This window comes from Lobosporangium transversale, assembly GCF_002105155.1.
Source record: "Lobosporangium transversale strain NRRL 3116 chromosome Unknown BCR41scaffold_45, whole genome shotgun sequence".
Classification (NCBI taxonomy): domain Eukaryota; kingdom Fungi; phylum Mortierellomycota; class Mortierellomycetes; order Mortierellales; family Mortierellaceae; genus Lobosporangium; species Lobosporangium transversale.
The window spans coordinates 262,582-288,177 of record NW_019029023.1 but is presented as its reverse complement, the minus strand read 5'-3'; the positions used below and the strand labels follow the sequence as shown (position 1 = coordinate 288,177).

Sequence of the window (25,596 nt, the reverse complement as noted above, 5' to 3'; positions counted from 1 at the left end):
TAGTAAATAAAGCCCCCATCTATATACGCCAATACATGTGTATGGTTTAATTTCAACTTGACTCCTTATTATGCCAGTTCAATATAGACTTTCATTAAACCTCTTGTGCCTCCATGACATCCTAAATAAAGACCTTTATCGCCTGAAGGAGCTAAGAAGGGGTCATTAGTGCTATACTATGTCCGATAGGGTAAATTCAGTAGTATTCAAAGCCAGCAGGATCAGGCGTCATCGCAGGCGATGTACGATTCGAGAATGGGCGACACAAAACGCGTAGTGGCAGTAAATAAATTGGAAACAATGTTGATATTACTGCAAGTAAACAACAATAACAACAACAGCATCTTATCTTCCATGAAGAGATCACCTTGAAGGCCAACCTATCTGAGATCTCCCAGGAGGATCGACTCAGCTTCTGGATGTAGGAAGAAGCCTGGCGACTTGTGAAGTATTTCTTCCCACCAAAGGTATGTTGGTCCCTTAGGCTGCAGGCAGTAACTTTTCACTCATGTAGACAAAATGGAGCGGGAGAAAAAATTACACATGTCTCATTTCGCGCATTTTTATTTTATTCTTTTTTTATACAGATAACGTAAAGTATATGTACCCAAAGCTGTGTCCTGTTTAGTGCCTGGTTCTGAGTGCCTCTGATAGAGCCAGGTATACTTCCTTTGCGATTGACATATGACTCAATTCCAACCTTGCCAAAGTGGTGTTGATCTTGAGTACCTCTAAAAGTACGAGAGCTCCCTCATTCCCCATTGAGTTCCGAAACAAGTTCAAATTCGTCAAAGTCTTGTTGGTTTTGAGCGCCTCTGAGAATGCGATGGTCCCTCTGTTCCCTACTTTGTTGTCCCCAAGCTCAAGTCTGTCAAGGCGGTGTTGACCTTGAGTGCCTCTGAGAGTGCGAGGGCTCCTTTCTTCCCAATCAAGTTACTCCCCAAGCCCAAACTTGTCAACACCGTATTGATCTTGAGTGTTTCTGAAAGTGCTAGGGCTCCTTCGTTCCCCATTGAGTTATTCCACAGGCTCAGATTTGTCAAAACCTTGTTGGTCTTGAGCACTTCTGAGAGTGCGAAGACCCCTTCCTTGCCAATTGAGTTCCAAATCAAGTTCAAACTTGTCAGAGTCTGGCGCGTAATTGCAGAATTTATGCCCTTCAGTTATCGCACTGGATCATCTCACCAATCGAAAGCTCTGGGATATGGGATCGATGCTGCTACCAGCCACCATCCCTTTGCATCATGCGAGTGATACCCTCAGTTTCACTCTGATATTATATTAATATATCAGCATTTCTATTGCAAGTTTTTTTTTATTTTTATTTTTTTATTTTTTTTTATTTTTGGATAAATGCATTCTATACCCTTCCAAAAATAATCAGACCTCAATGGTAGGTATCTCCAATCCTCGATTAATGGTAAAACCAGACCTCAATGATAGATACCATCAAGGTTTGATGCATGATGTAATCGATGGGTTCCTTCAGAGGTCGCTCAAGGTCCCAAGCGTATGCCTTCCAGTAATAACTAGACCTTATACTGGGCAGCGTCAAAAGTATAGTTGTTGGGGTCCTTCGATATTGCTCATGATACTAATCTGTATGCATTCCAAAAGAAAAAAAAAAAAAAAAAAAAAAAGTTAAGGAATACGAGCCAGTGGCGCATAGACCAAGACCTTTATACTTCTTTGGACTTATTCGCTTAGTTTATCCCTTGGACCGTCAAACGGGCAAATTTACGCTCTTAGCTTTCATCAACTCATGGACAGAACAGATCCAGTTCTCTGTACTTTCTACTAGCAGAAAATAACCGTCTATTGCATACCAAGTAAGAAAAAATAAATCAGAGATATCAAGCTATACGATGCACTCTATCCACCATTCACTAGCCTCTACTCCTTTGCGCATTAGCAACTTTTACTATTTTTTTATTTCCTCTTCTTCCAGCCTAAAGATAAAAAACACCAAGTGCCTGGCCTCTGTTTTTTGCTACTCCTTCCGGCTCCTTTTTCGATAGATATGTTGTCGAATCCCCATACCAACCTAAAAATGATTGCCATTAGAGGCTATAAAACGTCGGTTAATTGCAGGCTCAAGTCTTTGTCTCTAACAGCAATAGTGTCAGGCCAAATTGCTACAGTGTATTCCTCCTAGTCACACACTTTTTTAGGGAAAATAATAGGCCACGAGGGAAATGTATGTTCTCACTCTCCATGAAAGCTAGACAAGGAAACTCATCGTAATGTTATTCGTTTGCCAATTCTCTACAAAGTTACGATGGGTTTTTATCGGTATGACTTTTTCTTTCCAAGTTCATAAAGAAAAAAGATGGACTATTTTACTATGTGAGGGAAAAATTGCACCAAAAAATCTTAAATTATGATTGGCTAAAACTTTAATTGAGATGACATCATAACGATGTTAAGGGTAGTCTATTCTGTCCTCAAATCCCAATTGGCTAGAATGCGCCTATGAGATTTATATTTTTTCACTTGCAGCTCGGCAACGTGGCCAGACATATTATTCCTTTTTGCGTTCATGTATCGGAAACTCCTCCTTGCATACTTTCGAATACTAAGTATAGTTACAGAAGCCAATGCCTTTGGTATTGTTTCTTGCAGACCTTTGAAAGTATAATCACAGTTTGCTCTAGTATAGCGCTTGCTTGCACCCCAGAACATCTCGATGAAGTTCAGTTCGCAGTGGTACTTTGGATAGAAAATGATTTGCTGCTCATGCTTGCCTGCAATCTCCTCTAGAAGTGATCGCTGTGCCATAAAATCCTATTGTAGCTCCAAAATGCGTGTACAACAACATGAGCTTTGATTATTAGAGTAATCACGAACCTTGCAGCTCGCACATATCATCTTAAGATCCTTTCTCCAAAGTTTCCTTTCTATAAGAACCCGTCTAATCCCTTTTGGCTTTCCTCGCAATTCTTTTATATACATCATCCTTCTCCTGTAACTGGCACAGAGCATCCACGATGTCAATTTCTTTAGAGACAAAGCCCACCTCCTTGCTTACAATGACCAGGCGACTGAATAAGTGAGTTACTATCCTAAAACGGACACCTTTCAATAATCTCTGCACGTTGCTTCTGATATCCCCTTTCGCCGCCTTTAACGACCGCTCGATAGCATCCATGAATATCTTGCTTAGGCCTGTCCGAGTTATTTGCAATGCTGCAATCTTGGCAACGATAGATGTTGTAAATCTGAACCGCCCGGCGAGCTTGGCTTTCTTGGGTGGAATCACGCAACCCTCTGTGTCGATAATCTTCTTCAACATCTCCTCTACCTGATGTTCACCACATAAAGCAAATCCCGTGATTATCCTAAATCTGAGATTTTGCTTGGCAACAGCTGGATACACATGATCTGCATCCGCAAGCGATAACTGAGCTCCCATTACCACCAACGTTGAAATAGAGCATAATATTGTACGTAAAGGCGTAAGGGATCCGCAGAGGTATGTAGGATTCACCTCAGTACTGTATGTAAGAAAAAGTCTTTTGGGAGGGAATTCCATTTGAATGCGGAGACTCAAATTAGCTTCCCCGTCAAAATGTGGTTCTCAGCGTTATGAGCCTCGTCAAGGGTGATCACGAGTCCTCGCTTTGGCTGACCAGGCAAATAAAAAAATCGTTCCAGCTGAAGTCGTACTTCCAAGAGCATTGAACTGATAGTTATATGGCCATATTCGCGTAACTGGTTGGCCAGCGAACATATGGTCTCTTTCTCTTCATTCATCTGATCGCAGGAAAACTCTTCTGGTGTTAATTCAGTCTTCTTTTTTAAAAGAAGTAGTAGGTGTAGCTGACGCGCCAAAGACTTAATATTGCTACGATGACTTATAAGTGCTGTTAGATCGGTGTTATAGTGCTTGACCGCCAAGAACCTCCCCTCGTCACTTATATTGTCTGGCTGCTTAAATGGGTTGGCTCGAGCAATATCTTCCACCTCATCTGCGAACCGCGCAAAGTTTTCATCAGAGAAATCGGAAGTGAAAGTTCTCGGAGACTGGCAGAATGCATATATTACAAGTGCTTTCTTGCCAGTTCAACAACCGTTGCAGTCTTCCCGGATCCGGACGGAGCCACCACTGCCACTGTGGTAAAACCCCCAGCCAAGCCGATACTCGCCTCAACAATATCAGAGAATTTCTGCTTCCACCCGTTACTTGTTGGCTCTTCACCAGATAACTGTCCGAGCATTGTCACATTCAGAAATTCAGCAGTTGGTCCATACGGCGGGCGCTTGACGTCTTTGTAAAAGCATAGAGTCTTCAACCACCTTCCTGTCCACACTTTGCAGAATGCGATCTTGTAATGCTGTTTCCATAATTTGGTCAAGTGTGGAGGCGATGATATCTTCACCTAAGCATACCTTTTATGTTTATAGTGACAGTGGGTTGCAAGGTGAATGAAGAGATGAATTGGTGGAACGGTGGACGAAAAAGATGTTAAAATAGGCTATAATGAATATCCTCTATTAGCTGAAAAGTGAAATATTAAAATAATTTACCTCCTGATATTAACGTATTAATAACTTTTTTTTTAAAAAAAAAAAAAAAAAAAAAAAAAAAAATGCGTTAGAATGAGTCGTTACAAAAAGCAAGAAGCTCAATCTACAGCAAATACATTTGAATGATACAAGTACATCAAGTAGAAAAAAAAATGATTAGGGCTTCAATTAAGCCCAATTAACAAAAGATATCAACTCTCAGTACCTACGAAGGATGAAGGAAGAAAAAAACAAAAATAATACTGATCAGCGGCGCCATTTAAAAAATTTTAGAACAGAGAGAACATGACAGCTAATTCCTTACCTGCCGATGGCCGCTGAACAATGATGTGAATGGCTCCCTTTGGTGGTGCCGTTCCAAAGGCCTTGGTGATCTCTCTTGTTACTCTGGTGAGTGGCTCCTTTGAATCAACATTGGCGAGATTGACTGTAGTGCCTTGACCAGGAACCGAGACCTTATGAAGGATGAGTCTGTCGGCGTTAATGCCTCGAAAAGCGTTTTCTTTTTTTTCTTGATCGCCTTTTTGAGGTGGCCGATAGTCTTCTGGGGATTTTTGTCCACTGGGAATGCGGTAGACTCCCCGTTGGGGATGCAAAGGAGTGAAATTTTGTCCATCATCGGCGTGATTAATAGACAAAAAAGTGAGTTGGCTGGTGAAAGTAGAAATGAAGATTAAATACAGTCGTGTGGCCTTCAAAAGGAAGGAAGGAAAAGAGTAATGAGGGTTATAAAAGCTAAAAGTGAGCAAGGTAATATAAAGAGAACTAATGTAGAGAGAGCTATACCGACAGATCTGCTCCTTTTATACTGATATTTCATTTCGACCACTGTCAATCCAGCCGTTACATGCATTTTACCACCAGCCGTTTCTTATTACGTAAATATTAAATATTTGTCGCATGGATCTTTGATCCTTGAATTATGCTACTCTGCTTTTTTCAGTCAAGAGCACGTTTCATGACAAATATAACTACTTGTATCATGCCCAGCATACAGCAGGTGCTGGGATACAAGATACTCTTCAATTTCTCTAAATTGGTAACCGCAATATAAAGAAATGATTGGGGCCGTCGTTTGTTCGATAATGTATGGAAGAGCCATGGATCCAGGGAGGCCTCTGATGTACAAGGCTCACGGGAAAGCCTCGATGAAATTCAGACCATAAGATTGCTTGGTATCACAAAGTACTTTGTTGGACGGGGATTTGTGTGAGTAGGGTCTTGGTATAATCGATTGAGATAGTAGAATATCCTTTCAGAAGCCAAAGATGGAGCTGGCTGCCTTACTGTTATGCCTTTGTGATGCCGAGGGCTCCTAACCAATCACTCCTTAGATGTAAGGGAGTGCCTGCTTTCCCTTGTCACTTCTTTTTTATACCGAGCCTGGCTATGACAGTATTTCGAGCGTCTTTATGGACACTACCAAAATGCTCTTGTTGGAGCAAGCATTGATTGAGGGCAATGATACAAGGAATAGGAGGAGATGTGCACCCCGAGTTGGCACAGCTCGAATGCTGTCTGATGTCTTTTGAGGTGTAAAAGGAGACGTTGGTATACTTCACTTCAAGATCTACGCTTGCACAAGCTAGATTTCCATGCTAAGAAAGAAAAGCTAGTGGCCAATACCAACGATGGTGCGAAACCCAAATCAACTGTTTTGTACAATAACGAGGTCATCAGGAAACTTATTGATTGCGTGTTTTGCTGCGCCGAAAACTCTGCCAGCATCATTTATTGTCAGGTCTTCCAAGGTCCCGAAAATGACTTACCATTGGCCACTTGTTGCTTTTGCTCTATCACAAGAACCATTCAGTGCACTACACAAGGCTACTATGGTGCCCTTCTACACATGGCATATGGGTTCCCTCGTGACAGAGAATCTACTCGCGGCCCCTGCCAATTCAAACGAGCAAGCGTAATATGGGCCAAACAATATGATTGTGCCCATGCTTTCACGATACAAGCTGGATCCCTGATGTCACTGCAAATGCATCCAAGCTGTACTGAAATAATCGGTTTTCTTAGTAAATATCTCGCTATGCTCAGCCGCAAGGATGCTATGATCGTTGAGATTAACAGTGAGTTTAAATTGAATTGCACAGCAGTTCAGCGTCTAGCTGATTCTCAGGTGCGTGGCCGGCTTAGTTTAATGCATGAAGCCATCATGCTGTCTGAAATAGTGAAGTTGAGATCTTTGGGCGCTTTTGCCGTGTATACAGACACAACCGTACCACACGGTGGGTTGAAACCGATGATGATTGTAATGGTTTGAATCCTGCTAATTGGAAGATTGATCTGTTAAATTCTGACAAGATGATTGCAAGGAAAGGTAAGTAGCGTAGGAACAGGGATTGGTATAAGGTGATAAGTCTATTGCAGACTGGGGTTTCCTATACTACAAAGATAAGGTATCTATACTTGAACGTCTGGAGCGGAAACGCAATCTAAGGACTCTAAATAAGACTTCTTGAAATATCTTTTATCACATGGGGAAACCTGGTGCTGAGTTAACTTCATATTAATTATTCGAACAACAGCAGGGAAGATATATGGTGCAATCATACTTCAAGACCATTAAGCATTGTGGACCATAGCCATTGGTCTAAGCTGGCTATGGAGCAAGAAACCTAGGGGACGCGACTTGGCTAGACAGACACAACTAGGAATGAGATGAGTTGATTGTACTATTCGTCACATGATCCGCACACTCTCCATGGTCGACTGCAATTAGAAACCGTCTTTGAATAAGCCAGACAACGCGTTGTACAGGAACTTGGCTCCTAGATACGCCCATAGTACCATTCATTAGGTACAACTCCTATAATCTAGAATAAAATCCATACTAACGATTGAATGATGAAGTGAAAGCTGTCAAGAACGTTTCAAGGATTGGACGAAGGTGTGCCAAATAAGTGGCATGCGATTGTTTTTCAAATATTGTAACGCTGTTTTTTTACTCGATTAAATCGACCCATTTCTACAATACACCGAATGGAAAATAAGGCCTATCGAAGTTCTGAATACCTATTAGCCCTATAACAAGGAAAGATCCGAAAGACCTTGGATTTGTAGTTCCACAAACCTCTGGGTAAAGTCCTTCGACTCAAAGACAAGGATGAGGATTGCCGAGAAGACAAAGCCAGGATTGCAATATGTAACTTGAACGAGAGGAAGATGTGTTTAGGACCGTAGTCACAGAAGTTACTCATTAGGCGGATATCGAACTCGCGGGCCCCTTCCAGCAATATTCATTGAGTATGCTACCTTGAATCTCCTTGACGAAGATATGGTTAGGCCAAACCATGTCCTGTACTACCCAGCAGCCAGTCTTCACCATAACTATCAATAGGTCCCAGAGGTAGACGCTCAAGCATACCGTTGTTTGCCTTACTCAAGGCGACTAGGCACTCTAGAGATATATACACGGAACATTGCCTCCAATAATGCTTTGTAGAGATATTGTCTTTTTGGCCTTCGGATATTTTGTTCCCTCTCCCCCATGATCCCATGCCCTTTATGTCCGCCTCTCTGTCACTACTCCACCCAATGTTGCGGTTGCCATATGCTCCCCCTCCTTCGTGAGTTATACTTTGTGTTTTATTCCTTTTTAATTTTTATCTATTTATTTATCAATATTATTTTTATACATGTAGTTTACCTTCATGTATTTATTCCATCTCCTACATATGCGAAAATATCGCTTCCTATGTTATCATTTACTGTCGTAGACTCTGTTTTCTTTAATGTTGCCCACATAATGCAAAACATTCACTTTTTCTGACGAGGACGAGGGCGAGGGCTGACTGTGGCGAAGTCATGGGTCCTGGCTTGTTAGTATCAAATGATGCAGGATGATTTTGTCGATTTTCCTTTGTCTCAACTTCCCACATTGGTGGTTCCTTTTGTTATATGCTGTCCATTGTTACATCTCACCGCGGGGCTTTTTCAGGCAAGTTGATGGTTCGGGAATTAAGTAAAAAAAAAAAAAAAACAAAAAAAAGTAAAAAGGTGTGGATACACGCCCATTGTGGAATATTTTTATTTATTTTTTGGTCCAGAGAAGAGCACCAAATATCCACATCTCTAACCAGTGAACAACAGTGGTTTATTATGTACGCAGCTCCGTCTTGAAAGCCTATGGAATGTATAGAGTGACTCATTAAGAATATTTTCTACATTCACTGCCTATAGCCTACTGTATTACACTCTAGAGTCTTGTCGAAAGTAATCGGACATTATTGCTTTTCGGCACACCTGTGTCTTTCTTGGTCACATTGATTTATATATCTAATTGTTCTTAACGTAGTTCATATCTGTTGCGGTTGGCAACCGAATATCCAACTAAGGTTAGCGATTCCATTGTTGTTGTTATTGTTTTTTTTTTTTTTTTTTTATGTTTGAATCCACAATTAGGAGAAACTTTCTTTGTGCAAGAGCGTTTCACTAGTTAGTGGCGAGCACTCCTCTCGAGGACTCGTCAACGATTACCACAATTAGATTTGTAAATGGATAGTATAAGAAGCAGAAGAATCCCTCTAATAAATTTTAGTCGTCAGCCTTCAGTCCTATGGTTCACTCTTCAGTTTTCTTTTTTCTCTTTACAAAGTCGATCTAGCCTACAAGTCTTCCTAGTTTCGCTTCCGCCTCACAGCCCTAGGCCTCTGGCGACTTAGTTCTCGAGCAAGCCCATATGGTTCCCTTTGCTCATTCATGCACTTTATTCCATGCTTTATTTTTGCACACATTTTATCGCTACTGATTCCTCTTAAGTAGAGTAATACCTATCGGTCTTTTGCCTGTTCCTGAAACGAAAGACTTTAAGTTTCAGTGACACAGACAATTTTGAGAGCGTCATTTGGTGGCGCGCAGGTTGTTATCACTTGTATCGCTCTCTCCATCTTCTCTTTTTTTTTTTTTTTTTTTTTTTTTAAACACAAACCATGCCATACAGAAAAGACTTTGTAATGTCAGGAGCGAATCAGGATGAAAGTGGTACGCTATTAAAGAAGTAGCGGAAGCAAAATTAAGGCTCCTTTAGCTTTCTCATTCCTTCATTCCTTCATTCCCAGAACTTTACCAACATTCAATTTTCCCTTATCAGCATAACCAAAGTTGTTCGTTTTTCCACTACACCTTGACCAATATGGCTTCTTCCATCAACATTCAAAGCACTGCTTCTGTCTCTTTCTTCGCCAACCTTGACAGGGAACCGCGCTCGGAGGGGATCAGATCAAAATCAGGATCCCAGAACACTGCCTGGTCCCTTCAGATTTGCCGCCTTCCGCAAGTTAATTTCAAATCTTTTTTTAATACTTCAATATCATACGCCCTCCTGCTTTTCTCCTCCCTACACTTTAGTCTGCCAACTTTCCCTACCGCTTTACTCCTTGCTTTTATTTCGATGCGAGAACCATTCAGTGCAACATAAGGATTATTATCACATTACCCTACATGCGCTACATATGGCTCAAAACAACGAGAGGTCCTGCTCACGCCCTCCTGCCGAATCAAATGAACAGCCGTATTATGAACCATACAATATGATCCTAGACCATGCTTCCCCCGATACAAGCTCGAATACCTGGTATCACCACAAATACGCCCCAACCATACTGAAGCAATCGACTTCCTTATCGAATACCTCGTTATGCTCAACTACAGAGTTGTTATGACCGTCGAGATCAAAAAGACGAGATTGATTTGAGACTCAAAGCTGTTTGATGGATAGCTAATTCTAAGGTGCGCGATCACCTCCGCCCCCAATCTGTGGCTACGTCGCCCTGCTCCGAAGCGGTGGGGGGGGGGGCCTTTTGCATCTTTTGGATGCTTTTGCCGTGTGTACATATACAGTCGTGGCACACGGCAAATTACAATCGCACCCGTTGCATATCCCATAATACGCAACTACCATGTACAAGAGTACACGGCTAGACTAGAAGAAAAAAAAAAAAAAAAAAAAAAAAAAGAAAAAGAAAAGGAAAGAAATTAAGAAAATAAAAACAAATAAAAAAGCACAATCCAATCCAAGTTGAAAGTATAACACATAATAATGTACCAAGAGGATGATAGGAGCTTTATTTGTGCCATATATTAGCAGAGCGTATACAAATAGTTCCTAAGAAGTGGTAGAAAACCTTTTTCATACAGGAAATCAGTTGGGTGTGTTTTAACCTAATAATGTATAGTGCGTATGCCTCAAATCCCATATACACATTAAAAAAAAAAAAGATCATAGTGAGAGTGTTTTTTATTATTATTATTATTATTATTTTTTAATACCATGAAAAAATTACAAAGTAAAGCATTGAATTCCCTATCAATGCAAGAGGCTACCATCGCAAAGCCCGAGGCTTAAGGCCCTAAAATACTCAGAGGTCATAACAAGTAACGAGAGCGAGGTTATTGTTAAGTAAAAAGTAAAAACCTTACTAGTAATAGGGACATTGTAACTAATGAGTGGCACTATAGGCGTATTTAGAAGCCAAGTCCCTGTGCAACGCGTTGTACGACTTGTTCAAAGATGGCTCCAGCTACAATCGACCTTGCAGTGTGTGCAGATCAATGCTCCAGTTAGCAGCAATCAAATCGTTACAATCATCATCGGCTTCATTCCACCGTATAGCGCGGTTGTACCTGTATACACGGCAAAAGCGCTCAAAGATCTCGATCCCACTATTCCAGACAGCATGATGGCTTTATGCATTGAACTGAGGCGGTCACGCGCCTGGGAATCAGCTAGGCTGTTGATCTCAACGATCATAGCATCCCTGCGGTTGAGCATAGCGAGATATTCGCTAAGGAAGCCGATTATTTTAGTACAGCTTGGATGCATTTGCGGTGATACCAGGAATGGAGCTTGTATCGTGAAAGTATGGGTCAAAATCATGTTGTATGGTCCATAGTAGGCTTGTTCGTTTGAATTAGCAGGGGCTGCGAGTAGATCCCCCGTCGCGAGGGAACCTCAGGGCTCGCTACCATATGCCATATGTAGAGAGGATGTCATAGTAACCCAATGTTGTGCAACGAAGGAGCTTATAATAAGGCGAAAGCAAGAAAAGAAGTGGTAGGAGAAGTTGGTAGACTAAAGTGTAATAAAAACAAGACAAGGAAAAGAAAAAGCGAGTAGACGGTCGGTAAAATGTAAGAGGAAGTGTAAAAGAAAAAGTAGTAAGCGAAGGCGTGAAAATGAAATGCGGGGAAAGTGCCTAGAGGAGTGATGCCAAGGAGGAGCCACCAGTAAAATGTATGTGATGAAATGTATGTGTGGAAATGAAATGTGGAAATTATCATACTACATGAGACCAACAATGATGAAGTCGATCGTTGGAAGAGAAGTGGAGGATAGATGATCAACCAGGGGATGAGATTTGAAGGCGCACAAAAAGAAGACACCCTGAAAGCTTGCATTTACGTGGGAGTAATGGTGGCAAAGGTCTCAATGTTAACATATCTTTACGCTCCTCATGAAGTAAATAGCTAGTCAAGTCCAACAACATGACGACTTAGGCTTACTATCCGAGAGAGCCAGGGCCATAATTATCCCCCTTTTTTCTTTCTCTCTTTTCTTCCAAGATGGAGCATGATGTGCCTTCGGAAGTGTTGCTATTTCAAGTCTTTATGTTTACTTAGTCCAGTGGACAAAAAAAAAAAAAAAGGAAAAAGAAACCAGGTATCATCTTTAATATTCTATTTTTCTTTCATTTACACCAAATTAAGTACAAGGTCCATCCATCCATTGAGGCGTCAAGTGGCGAATTGCGGTAGAAATATGAATGTGCGAATGTCCTGCGAGCAAGACTAAGAGGGTCTGTGTTTTATTAATATTATTATACATATTATAAAGTGCTGTATTCATCAACGATATGGCTTCCTTGGAAAGATCTTTACAACACCAATAGAAATGAGATTCAATGTTTTCGGTGTGCCATTGTCGAGAATGAAGGTTATCAATCGCTCAAGGAGAAAATAAAATTGAAGCAGCTTTGTTTCGGGAACATTTTGGTCAATTCATGCTACAAACAGAGTATTTATTTGTTCAACGGGTCCACAAAATAAGCCTTACTTCGGTTGCACACCTGTTGCAGGAGGAAGAGGAGTGGCTAATTTTTGGGCCAACTCTTCTTTTGTTCGTTTTTCCATCTCACGAATCGACTCCATCGTAAGTCCATACCAACCATCCATTGAGCAGAACAGCTCACGATGAAACTTTGTAAACAGATCACGCTCAACAGAGTGCATGTATGATTCCATCTTTGTCTGCAACCCATACCACTTGAATTCGATCGACACAAGTTTGTAGCATGTCATGACAGGATCACAAGTCTTGGACCATTGACCTTGCAATGGACCACGAAGCGCCTTTTCTGACCTGAACGTTGTCACATCCTCCTTTACTGGGTTAAATGTCTGAAGGTAGTATGACTTTGGATCATTGGCAACGTCAATTGTAATAACCTCACGTTGCTTCAAAATATCCTGTGACAAGTTAAGTGCATTGTTCAGTTGGCCACGATCACCATCCACATGAAACGACTCGACCGTAACAGAAAACGACTCCTTCATGTAATCATTTGTAATCACAGTTTTGCACCCTAATGGTTATGTTGTAGCAAATAATATGAAAGAAAGAAAGAAAAAAAAGTAGTACCGGCAGGAATAGAAAAGAAGGGGGGGTAAAGAAGATGGTCAGCATGGTGTATTACGTGGTGTTTGTGAGTTTGTTGAAGACCACGAGAACAATAAAACAATAAACCCGCAGCCCAAAAAAAAAAAAAAAAAAAAAAAAAGAGCACAGGAGAGAACACAGCCATTTCATTCACATCACATCCAAATTGCCAACCTCTCTCTCTCTCTTCCTCATTTGTTTTATAAATGTCTCCAAGACAGGACTTACAGGGGAAAGCATTCCAGGCCCTCTCTTGACACTTTGTAGCACCAGCGGGCATAAGAGCTCTGATCCAGCCTGGCAACTTGGACTCCAGATGATAAATCTATAATCAGAGGAAAAGCAAATTTCCCACAACCCCAAGAACCCTTTGTTTCATCAGAAAAAAAAAACCGTGCACCTTTTTATTTTGCAACCACAAATAACAACAACAAGAACAAAAAAAAAAAAAAAAGATCTTGACAGATATTGGGACAGTTTCATGTTTTTCGATCACTTTACTTTGTGTGTAAATTGGCCCTGACGGGTCCCATCATCATAAGGTTCGTTGACTAGGATCTCGACACCTTCTCCGCCACCGCTCTCGGCCTTTGACATTTCAGCGACATTGTACAGTTGAGCAACCTATTTTATTATTTTTTAAAAAAATAAAATAATAATAATAATAAATAAAACAAAAAAGTGATTAGATGCTATTGCATGTGCAGGGTGAGGATGAGAATGAGGAGAATGAGAGAATGAGAATGTAAAAAAGAATGAAAATGAAACCTGTTCCACACCTGGTACTCAGCATTGGAGCAATTGTTAATGATGCGGTACTCTTTGATAAGCATGTTGATTGTATAGTACTTTTCTTGGTGATGTTCAAACTGTTTTCGATTGGCGATGTGAGTGGAGAAAGAGGAATAGGGAGAAAGGAAAGGAAAGGAAAGGAAAGGAAAGGAAGGAGGGAAAGGGGAAAAGAAAGAAAATTTCTTTTAAATCATTCAATCGTATGACACTGGAGTTTAAAAAAGCTTCTTTATCATCATGCATCTGCATACTGAACCTGCAGCGTGGCTTCTTCCCGGAAGCGTCAATTAACATTGATTCCCATTGATTACCATTGGAAGTGCTCTTTCCTAACCTAATTCGCGTTGCCCCATGCATAAAAACTCATTTTATCAGCATTCTATCATTAATTTGTATTCATTTATTTTACATTTGGAGACAAAATGGATCAGCCCGCAACTTGCACCTTGCTGTTTCTATCACTCAACCGCATTACACCTCTTCATTTCTTGCCCTGAACTTTCAAGAAGCCGCCACTGCCAAAATACTTCTCGTTCGCTGCCTTAATCTTGGCTGCTGCTGCTGTAGGATCAACCAACTCAATTCCTTGCACAGGTGTAAAAGCAATGGAAGATGCTGTTCCTGCAGTCGCCAAGCCATTCGCATTGGCATTGGCTCCATACTGCGCCAACCTCGCTGCGTTCCTGTTTGAAATTTTGCCTCTGTTTCTGTTGTTCTGTTGAGCTGCTCTGATGCGCCCACCTGTACCAGGCCCTGAATGGTTTTGTCCCAACATTCCAAGTCCTTCTGTCGTACCATAGCCCATAATTTCCTGTTCTTCAACTCCAAACTCCACTCTGTTCTTGAGCTTTTGCATCTCAGAGACTGCATAAAGTTCCTTTTCTTTCCGTGCTCTCCGACCTCCACGCCGTTTCTTGGGTGCCTCTAAAGGTGCAGGCAAAGCCTTGATATTCTTCGATGGTGGAGGCTCCAAAAGCTTCTCAATCTTTTTCTCAATCTCTTCTTTAACTTTACGGCCCCATGATCCGTCCGGATATGAATGCATACGGTCAATCCTCGCAGCAAGAGACAACTTTGCTGCAATCATCTTTTGCGCCTTCTTTCGGACCTCGACTGGCATGGCCATGACAAATGGCGATCTGTAGATAAACCCTACATGCTTGGCCTGTGATGCAGAGGAAAGCGCACTGTTCAACACTCGATCCTTGCCCAAGATTTGAACATTGCATGCAGGGATTTTGCTGAGAGCTGTAAGACCACCAGCTTGACCCATCAATTTTGCAGCCGTTGCTGTTCCAATGATTGCTGAAAGATTAGGTGCGATAAATGTTAGCCTAGACTCGACATATTCAATGATCTATAATTTTGATATGAGAAAATTAAGTAGAAAAATTAGTGTCATTAAGTAAAACTAGGCGATCTTTTTTTTTTTTTTTTTTTTTTTTTTTTTTTCTCTAAACAAAATGCTTACGGTTTGTTTTGCTTTCTCGAGATCCAAAGCTAGGTTACATGCATCTTCACAAGCTTGCCACTCGCTCTCAGTCAATGGCCTTCCTTCCGTTGTAGTTCCTGTAACGACAACTACCATTACAGTTGCTGAAGGCAAGATGTCGTGTAACTCCACCTTGGTGATATCTTCCTGATTTGCAATCCTTTTAACCGTCCTTGCATAATCCAGGGGATTAGCCACAAGAGTCTCCAACTCAGGGAACTTGGGTTCATAATGATCTCTGATGAACTATTGAAATATGGTATTAGAAATGGAAATCTGTTAAATATAAGATCGACATTATAGGATTGAGGCGTTTTTTTTAAAAAAATAAAATAAAATAAAATAAAACGAGATAAAATTGTCTTGCAAAAGTGAAATTCCAAAGTCCAGTTTGCCTCATTTACCTTGTGAACTACAAGGATTTCATTGTCAATGGCGACTGTAATCGTATTGGCTTTAACAATAAGCTGATATTCTGGATCATCTTCAACCATGCCCGAGACTTCTGATTCCTTTGACTTTGATTCAGTTTTGTAATGTGCAATATCCTATTAAGAGCAGGAAAAAAAAAAAAAAAAAAAAAAAAAAAACGCTTTGTGTTAGATCATTGAGCAGCAAGCACGAGGAGGAGGAGGAGGAGGAGAAGGCAGTGAGCCTAAATTGCAATCCAAAAAAATAAAAAAAAATAAAAATAAAAAAAAAAAGAATATTATTCCATTCAGCATTACCCGCAAAATAGATTTCATTTCTGTAGAGTCCATCAGTTTTGCAATATCCCTAGCATTCTTGGCAGTCTGGACATCACGCATCATAGCGGCAAGTGCACTATCTTCTTCGCTCTCCATGTCAGGGTCAAAGTCGTCGTCATTGTTATTGTCATCTTCCTCCATGTCATGATCTCCATTCTGATTCTGTCGAGAAGAGGATGAGCCTGCATGTGCTGGTTCTTGCACCTGAGTGACGGTCTCGGCCTCCTCATAATCGATATCTGCAAGAAAGTCGTCTGCTAATGACATTATTAATGTTGTTGTTGCTAAATTGTAAAATAAAAAAAAGATGTGTGTTAATAATGTTTGTGGGGTGGGGCGAAAGTTCAAAGATTTTGACAGACTACCCTTAAGTTACATCTTTACAAATTTTTTTTTTCTTCAAAATTTCTATCAGTGGGAAAGTTAGAGGCAAAAGTGCTCTTTTCATCAGATCTTGAGCCTTGACAACGCACAACACAAAAGCAATTCGAATGATGGCCGTCCTATAGGGGAAAAAGACTAACAATATTAGGTCAAAATAAGCCACCATCCAGGTTGGTGAAGTATGCTTGCAGACACTGATTTTCTGATCTTCTAAAACTCTCGCAGGTAGTGTGGAGGTAGACCATTTAATAAGCAACACGCCATGAGATCAATATGTGGTCTAGCTTATCCCCTCCTACTTGGAGCCAACAAACGGGAGTGGACAAATAAAAAAATGCTACCACGACATTAGTGTAACGTAAGAGGCACGATACAGCTTTATATTCCATAATTTATGCATGGATCACTAAACACTTATCCTTCGTATTTAATATTGCCACGTTGGTAATGCCAATGGGCTGTTCCTTGTCAAAAAAAAGCACGGACCACTGTCTTAATTTAAAACGTTAAATTGAGTACTCAGTAACTGTATCTCTAAAAAGTTGTCATTGAGGCTTCATACCACTCACATTGATCATTTCGTCGGCCAGGCCAATGTCAATGCCTACCAGAATATCAAGGAGACCATTTCCATCACAGATCACGGCCTCTTTCATCGGTATCCAGAGATTGACCAAGTGACGCGTAACAAGGCAGTTTAATGACTGGACAGATTAAAACACTTTACTAGGGACAGTACCTATTCGAGTCTGGTCAAACTTTCTTATGTCTTTCCATACCCACGTCTGTGCAATCCCATAAGGGAATGCCCTGAGTAGGGCGGGGCGAAAGCCTTACTCCATGATCATCTACAGTTATGCCTACCCTCCAAATGTTTCCCAACCACACAGACCCAATATATTAAGGATTGCTTATGCGAGTTGCAATGGCAAAAGCGAGATTTGGAGGCTCTCCCTTCTGATGAGGAAGTCATGATGAATTATGTAGCTCCTTTGACGAAACTCTCCAGCTTAGCCTATTTGGGCTGTAGAAGAGAAGACGAAGTAAAGGCAGAGTAACGCTGTAGAAAGGGTAAGGATAGCAAAAGAATTGGATAATTGTGTTTGCCTAAATAAGGGCCTCACCCCAGGTGAGATTACAACCAGGACAGCATTGTTCAATGCTAAACGGGAAAGAGAAGGCAAAGCATCCATCTGTTACGCTTCACATTGGGTCGGTCGATACCCGCTATCAACTTGGGACGAGCAAACCAAAGGCGAGCCTACTATGGTGCAACAGATCAAGATTATCTCTTCAAGATTTTGATCGTAAAGTAACTGTTGTGAAGTCATTCATATCCTGGAACACTTTTTTCGACTCTGAATTCAGCAAAAAGCTCTTTCTGAGTCCTCCTTCTGACTAAATTACAAAAACAAACAAAACAAAGCAGTTGAACAGTATTTGCCTAGTTATCTTTGCCAAGGATAAAGACAATATGCATCATAGACGAGACCGGGTGTAAACATGAGGATAGATATAGAGATGGAAGATAGAGTACGCCAAAGCCCAATTTCTATATCTGTTTTATTCATAACCCAGACTTCCGTATACTAAAAATCTCCAGAGCGTACACTGAAACGCACAATTTATTGATCACCCAAATGCAACGCGCTAATTCCACTATGTTGGCTACACTAATAGCCCGATCATGTCTTCAGCTGTTGTGGGCCTTATACTTAATATTCGAAAGCCATTTCTGCTCGCAAAGACGCAAATGGACTGTATCCTTGGATGAAAGCGCGACCAGTGGGACAAGCAATCAAGCCTTGTACTCCCTTGGCGAAGTTCAAGAAAAAAAAAAAAAAAAAAAAAAAGAGCCGCATGCTGTTATCAAAAACAGAGAAACCATCTTGTCATTCCTTGAACCATCACCGAGATGACACGACCTCAATTCCAACAATTCCGAAGGACTGAGAACATCATTGAAGAGGTTTGTGTCAGAACTGCTTCTACCGATGCAGGCAATGGCAACTCGCTCTGCCATGTGCGCTTGGAAGACATTCGAGAGCTGTTTCCAGATGCACAGCGATTCAAATTGGATGGACAGTCCATCCCATTCCTTGTTCACTCTACTGGTCACAGGTATACCATTTTCACGGTCCCTTATCAAAGAGAAATAAGGGGAACTCAGTTTGACATGATTTTTTGTTTGTTTATTATTTGTTCCTTTAGAATCGAACCTCCATGTATTGCATTTTACCCTAACAAGGTCCTGGATGTCATTACAGAAATACCGCAGAGCAGCTGCCAAAACAACTCCGCCGTCCGCTCGCCAACATCGAGATGGTCGGAAAATTCGACTCTTCAGGACTCTTCTTTACAATCTTCGGACTCATCTCATATAGCTCATAATGTCGCGCAAATCGATATGGACGATCCTGGCTTTGAGCAGATTAAAGAGTTGCTCTTGCAAGTGAAAGAGAAGGACAACGAGATGCTTAAATTGCAATCAGAGATGGCTAAACTGCAATTGAAAGCTGAGGAGAATGACAGGATGCTCAAACTGCAACTGGAGGTGTTGAAACTGCAACTGGAAGCCAAACAAAAGGACGACGAGATGCTGAAACTACGGTTAGAGGCTAAAGAGAAGGATGAAATGATCATTGGCTTGCAACAGCAAGCTTTCAATAGGCTTGCCATCCTCCAAAAGCATGTTAATACTATCCTCTTCCAGACTTTTGAGTTACAAAACTCTCTATTTCCTCGACTGTTTATACTTCTGCCTGTTGAACATATAAAGTGGGATCTAACAAATACCTTGAAAAACAGGGTCCGCCTTCAATTCCTCTGCGAATGTGACGACCACATCGTAACTCCTAGCAAGGGCAGCCAGAACCAAATCCATATTGTCCAACATGATGGATATGAGATCCGAAATAGCACGGAGTTCTTCCGCAAGTATGGAAAGCACATGCTTGTCCTTTTAGAATGGCTCAAGTTGAGGATACTGTCGTCCGCTTCTTTGGCATCTGTCCCAAGGCTGGCAAATGCTAAGATTGATTATTCGCTTCAGTATATGAAAGCACTCTCTATTGAGTATCCGAGCCTGAGCGACATCAACATAGCTGAAGGCTACAGAGGACTTGAAGGACCTGATCTTCAGCAGCTAGGCACTTTTCTTCAGATCAACAATGAAGACAAACAACTTGGCAACTTGTACAGGATCACGACCGAAACAGGCCATGTCAAATGGATTTGTGTCGATCACTATCGTTCGACATTCAAAGAAAAAGAGCAGGAAGTATTTGCAAATTCAATCAAGGTGTATAATGGCAAATACGACCCAAACCTTGATAAAGCGACTATTATATTGCGCTCCAGGGCTGGCGCTGAGGATTTCTTCAGTACTCTGAGAAATGTCAGATGTGTTCATGAGTTGGATATTACATTCAGCTGGGATTGGACCGAGATTGAGCTTGAAGCATTTGGAAATGCACTAAAGGCTTCAAGTGTATCAACCCTTCGACTTGAGCTCGACCAATGTCAAGATAGTAACAACAGGAAAGCATTCTCAACACCCACATATTATAGAATAATACTTACTCGCATCATTGGACTTAACAATCTGAAAAGAATTCATATAGTCTTATCCCAGGACCTCCTACAGCTTTCTATTTTACAGCCCAAAAGACTGCCACACCTTCAAAAATTTTCCTTTGAGATTAGGCCTCGAGGCATTGGAGCCAGTTATTTCCAAGTACTTGTGGAGTCGCTCAAGGTCTTCACGGTTTTGACCATCTTGGACTTGGGTTGGAATTCAATTGGAAACGAACAATCTCTGGCACTGGCAGAGGCACTCAAGGACAACACGACTTTAACCACTTTGAACTTGACATGGAACTCAATCGGGAAGGGAGGAGCTCTGGCGCTGTCAGAAGCACTCAAGACTAACACGACCTTGACCGCCTTGAACCTAAGCTGTAATTCAGTCGGGAAAGAAGGAGCTCTCGCACTGTCGAAAGTTCTCAAAGTTAATACAACTTTGACTACCCTGAACTTGAGTTGGAACTCAATCGGAGTTGAAGGGGTTCTGGCCCTGTCAGAGGCACTCAAAGTTAACACGACGTTGTCCACTCTGGGCTTGGAGCGCAATTCGATTGGGGATGGAGGAGCTCTGGAACTGTCAGAGGCGCTCAAAATAAACACGGCTTTGACCACTTTGGACTTGAATCGTAACTCAATTAGAAAAGCAGGAGCTCTAGCACTGTCAGAGGCGCTCAAGGTCAACGTGACTTTGACTATCTTGGACTTGAGTTGGAACTCAATTGGAGATGAAGGGGCCCTGGCATTATCAGAGGCACTCAAGTCTAACACGACTTTGGTATCTTTGGACCTGTGGCTCAACTCAATTGGGAATGAAGGAGCTATAGCCCTCTCAAAGGCACTCAAGTCTAACATAACTTTGAGGTATTTGAGTTTAAGAGAGAATTCAGTTGGAAATGAAGGATCTCTGGCATTATCGTGGGCACTCAAGACCAACACGGCTTTGAGCGTTTTGGACTTGGATTGGAACTCAATTGGGGATGAAGGAGCTTTGGCATTAGCAGAGGCGCTCAAGCTTAACACGACTTTGACGACCTTGAAGTTGCATCGCAACTCAATTGGAAATGAGGGAGCTTTGGCGCTGTCAGAGGCGCTCAAGGTCAACGCAACTTTGGGCACTTTGGGCTTGGAACGAAACCCGATTAGGATGGAAGGGGCTTTGGCACTGGCTGAGGCGCTCAAGTTCAGTCCTACTTTGACCACTTTAAAACTAGGGGACAACACTCCAATCTCCGTTGACAAGGGTGCACAGGCCAAATATCGCTTTGGCCCTTCCTTGAGCATTATCCGTGGAGCCCTATGCCTGGTATGGGCCCACATTGTCTGGTCGTGTGTTGAGTGGTTAAGGGAAATATACGTAGTTTATTACAAATAAACAACTGTCTTGCGGCAACCAAAAGACCCACAGTAACGTTGGTTTTTAATCCTTCTCCTTGGATAACAAAATGTAGTCCCTTGCCCATAATCCGCACATTGCTTGCTTCATAAAAGCCATTGTTGAGTGAGCATGGAACGCTTGAAGGAAGCCATCTTAAGTAGGATCTCCGCAAGTAATAAAAGTACACAACAAGCTGAAATCAGGTCAAATATTCATATGCAGAAGACGAATGGTTTTACTCGAGCATACGAAAACTATGATTGTTTCACATACAGTGGTCATCAAAAATCATTCAATGAATTAGGAATTTCGACATTCTCATTCCTTTCTCCAATTTGATCTTGCTTGTCGCTAATGAAACTTACGTAGCGAGTTCGACCATCGACAATGTCACGCCTACTACAATGTCAATGAGCTCCTGTTGCTAATTGAAAATTTAGATGAATGCCAATTATTGGCATCTCATTGAATGACATTTGAAGAAAAACAGGAGCTTTGCTTTATTTCAGTGCTCCTATTCGGTTTAAAATTTTGTCAATTGATATTTATTTTTTTAATCTGAAACATCATAATTGACAAAATTTTAAACCGAATAGGAGCACTGCTTTATTTGTTTTTTTTTTTCTGTTCTTCAGTAATGTGTACGACCTCCTTTCTTGCGATGAAGCTCCTCTACCCTTCGTGGCATACTTTCATATAGCTCATGAAGGAAGTCAGGTGGAATAGATGTCCAGATATCCTGTAGTCTTTCCCATAGTTCATCCAGATCCTTTGGTACCTTCTCATATCCCTTGAGTCGATGATCCATGTAGGCCCATACATGCTCGATAGGGCTGAGGTCAGGAAAATTTGGAGGCCACTCCAAAGTGGTAATGTGTGACTTAATAAAGAACTCTTTAACCATCCTACTCGTATGAACACTTGCATTGTCCTGCTGAAAAATTAACTTTTCAGGGTCCTGGCCATACCACTTCCATGAGCCGAGGACATAATCTTGTAGAACATCAACATATAAAGAGGAATCAACTGTGACAGGGATCCTGCAACCATCGCCTATACCATGATAAGTGATACAGCCCCACCACATAGGTTTGTTATGTGCTCCCCTTGATCCCTCTCTAACATCTCGATCTTCTAAAGACCTGTGGCCGGGTCGCCTATATTGTGTTCTTCCTCCTAAGGACCCTAGCCTTACAAAAAGCTTTTCGTCCGAGAACATCACTCGCTTCCAGTCATCAACAGTCCAGTCAAGGTGGTTGAGGGCAAAATTCTTCCTTTTCGCAATCTGCATTTTTGTCAGCCTAGGCTTGAATGGGCGGACATAGTTTTTCAAACCCTCTGATTTTACATAGCGTCGGGCAGTCTCTACACTGACATGCACTCCATGGCTCGATCTGATGTATTCTTGAACTGCCAGAATGGATCTAAGTTTCCCCGTATCAACCTCGCGTGCAATTACCCTCTTGGTAGCAGGGGAAACCAATGAGGGTCTGCCCATTCTGGGTTTAGGAATATTGTCCTTGACGTCCCTCCTGATCCTTATTGCCGATGAAATAGAGATACCAAGTTGCCTTGCCACTTCGCTTGTAGACTTCCCTTGTCGAAGTAAGGCCTGAGCATTTTGTACCTTTCCCATAGAAAGCCTCCTCATAATAAATACTAAGCGATGTGGAATGTTAATTGTAAGTAGAGGTGTATGAAGATATAGCTGAAGGTAATCTTGGTAGAAAAAAGAGAAGTGAAAAAGTTTTTTTTGCAATCAACATTCAAAATCAGCAAAGTCATTCAATAGACAGGTCAAATTGAAATTGGTTTTATTTCACAATGAAGTCATAATTAGGAATGAGACATGAAAGTAATCATGAGGTGTGGGGAACAAATGCACTACCCCAAATATACTAGCCACATGCTAGATGAGAATGAAGAAAAGGAATGAGAATGTTAAAAATTCAAAATCATTGAATGACTTTTGATGACCACTGTATCATTGAGGTCTGGTTTTACCATTTATCGAGGACTGAAGATACCCGCCATTGAGGTCTGATTATTTTTGGAAGGGTATAGAATGCATTTATCCAAAAATAAAAAAAAATAAAAAAATAAAAATAAAAAAAAAACTTGCAATAGAAATGCTGATATATTAATATAATATCAGAGTGAAACTGAGGGTATCACTCGCATGATGCAAAGGGATGGTGGCTGGTAGCAGCATCGATCCCATATCCCAGAGCTTTCGATTGGTGAGATGATCCAGTGCGATAACTGAAGGGCATAAATTCTGCAATTACGCGCCAGACTCTGACAAGTTTGAACTTGATTTGGAACTCAATTGGCAAGGAAGGGGTCTTCGCACTCTCAGAAGTGCTCAAGACCAACAAGGCTTTGACAAATCTGAGCCTGTGGAATAACTCAATCGGGAACGAAGGAGCCATAGCACTTTCAGAAACACTCAAGATCAATACGGCGTTGACAAGTTTGGGCTTGGGGAGTAACTTGATTGGGAAGAATGGAGCCCTCGCACTCTCAGAGGCACTCAAGGTCAACACCGCCTTGACAGACTTGAGCTTGGGGGACAACAAAGTAGGGAACAGAGGGGCCATCGCATTCTCAGAGGCGCTCAAAACCAACAAGACTTTGACAAATTTGAACTTGTTTCGGAACTCAGTAGGGAATGAGGGAGCTCTCGTACTTTTAGAGGTACTCAAGATCAACACCACTTTGACAAGGTTGGAATTGAGTCATATGTCAATCGCGAAGGAAGTATACCTGGCTCTATCAGAGGCACTCAGAACCAGGCACTAAACAGGACACAGCTTTGGGTACATATACTTTACGTTATCTGTATAAAAAAAGAATAAAATAAAATTAAAATAAAAATGCGCGAAATGAGACATGTGTAATTTTTTCTCCCGCTCCATTTTGTCTACATGAGTGAAAAGTTACTGCCTGCAGCCTAAGGGACCAACATACCTTTGGTGGGAAGAAATACTTCACAAGTCGCCAGGCTTCTTCCTACATCCAGAAGCTGAGTCGATCCTCCTGGGAGATCTCAGATTGGTTGGCCCTTCAAGGTGATCTCTTCATGGAAGATAAGATGCTGTTGTTGTTATTGTTGTTTACTTGCAGTAATATCAACATTGTTTCCAATTTATTTACTGCCACTACGCGTTTTGTGTCGCCCATTCTCGAATCGTACATCGCCTGCGATGACGCCTGATCCTGCTGGCTTTGAATACTACTGAATTTACCCTATCGGACATAGTATAGCACTAATGACCCCTTCTTAGCTCCTTCAGGCGATAAAGGTCTTTATCTAGGATGTCATGGAGGCACAAGAGGTTTAATGAAAGTCTATATTGAACTGGCATAATAAGGGGTCAAGTTGAAATTAAACCATACACAATTTTGGCGTATATAGATGGGGGCTTTATTTACTACAAGTATGGCCAGTGCCTATATACATAGATAGGTTCCTAAGTAGCAAAAAAGAAAAGTTGACTGATCGGTTACCTTGGACTCATTTTTTTGTGTGTTGGTGTATGGCACAATAAGACTAGAAGGGATTTTTACAAAATTTGCCCCGCTCTTGGTTATTTCTCGCCAATAATGTACAATTGGGTAACCTCAGCTCTGTGGTATCTGTTAGCATCGGGCTTATTGTTTGTTGGGAGATTCGCTGAAGAACTGAACTGGAAAAATAGCCTTCATCTTCATTTGATGGCTAGTCACTTTGACTTCATATCTGTCTCCAGCATAAAACACATTCTATGCAATCACGACTGTAGCATGAACATGTAAGAAGATATAGGACTTTAAGTGTTGCTATGCCAAATCTAATAAAAAGCAGAAGGTCGAATTCTTCAAGATTCACAGCCATAAATAATAATAATAATAATAATAATAATAATAATAATAATAATAATAATAATAATAATAAAACTGGACTCATTATATACGAGTAATATATTTCTCATGGTGAGTATATATTGTCTCTGTTTTCTTTTATTACAAAGTCATTCATTACAGG

The 25,596-nt window shown here is 41.2% G+C and overlaps 6 protein-coding genes across 6 annotated transcripts; 2 read left to right on the top strand and 4 right to left on the bottom strand.

Annotated features, from left to right (window-relative positions):
* Positions 1-68: 68 nt before the first annotated feature.
* BCR41DRAFT_400105 (hypothetical protein) lies at positions 69-3,412 on the bottom strand (the record flags this gene model as incomplete). Its single annotated transcript, XM_022029121.1, has 5 exons — positions 69-176; positions 608-731; positions 847-1,130; positions 2,590-2,784; positions 2,951-3,412. The coding sequence occupies 5 exons, from the start codon at positions 3,410-3,412 to the stop codon at positions 69-71; spliced, it is 1,173 nt and encodes a 390-aa protein (XP_021877637.1).
* Positions 3,413-9,969: 6,557 nt separating this feature from the next.
* BCR41DRAFT_374006 (hypothetical protein) lies at positions 9,970-11,413 on the bottom strand (the record flags this gene model as incomplete). The annotated part of the gene is made up of 3 exons (XM_022026834.1): positions 9,970-10,182; positions 10,370-10,459; positions 11,120-11,413. The coding sequence occupies 3 exons, from the start codon at positions 11,411-11,413 to the stop codon at positions 9,970-9,972; spliced, it is 597 nt and encodes a 198-aa protein (XP_021877636.1).
* A 916-nt stretch (positions 11,414-12,329) lies between these two features.
* Positions 12,330-14,159, bottom strand: BCR41DRAFT_340772 (hypothetical protein). The gene is made up of 4 exons (XM_022022211.1): positions 13,972-14,159; positions 13,694-13,816; positions 13,421-13,517; positions 12,330-13,118 (listed from the first exon to the last, which is right to left on the bottom strand). The coding sequence occupies exons 1-4, from the start codon at positions 14,023-14,025 to the stop codon at positions 12,586-12,588; spliced, it is 807 nt and encodes a 268-aa protein (XP_021877635.1). The 5' UTR covers positions 14,026-14,159; the 3' UTR covers positions 12,330-12,585.
* Positions 14,160-14,465: 306 nt separating this feature from the next.
* BCR41DRAFT_311440 (Nop domain-containing protein) lies at positions 14,466-16,366 on the bottom strand (the record flags this gene model as incomplete). The annotated part of the gene is made up of 4 exons (XM_022021036.1): positions 14,466-15,341; positions 15,456-15,722; positions 15,881-16,024; positions 16,205-16,366. The coding sequence occupies 4 exons, from the start codon at positions 16,364-16,366 to the stop codon at positions 14,466-14,468; spliced, it is 1,449 nt and encodes a 482-aa protein (XP_021877634.1).
* Positions 16,367-18,505: 2,139 nt separating this feature from the next.
* BCR41DRAFT_360889 (hypothetical protein) lies at positions 18,506-21,575 on the top strand. The gene is made up of 2 exons (XM_022025432.1): positions 18,506-18,730; positions 18,821-21,575. Exons 1-2 carry the CDS (start codon positions 18,525-18,527, stop codon positions 21,564-21,566), a joined length of 2,952 nt encoding a protein of 983 aa, XP_021877633.1. The 5' UTR covers positions 18,506-18,524; the 3' UTR covers positions 21,567-21,575.
* Positions 21,576-23,761: 2,186 nt separating this feature from the next.
* BCR41DRAFT_400100 (hypothetical protein) lies at positions 23,762-24,371 on the top strand (the record flags this gene model as incomplete). The annotated part of the gene is made up of 2 exons (XM_022029120.1): positions 23,762-23,809; positions 23,907-24,371. 2 exons carry the CDS (start codon positions 23,762-23,764, stop codon positions 24,369-24,371), a joined length of 513 nt encoding a protein of 170 aa, XP_021877632.1.
* Between the last annotated feature and the right edge of the window lie 1,225 nt (positions 24,372-25,596).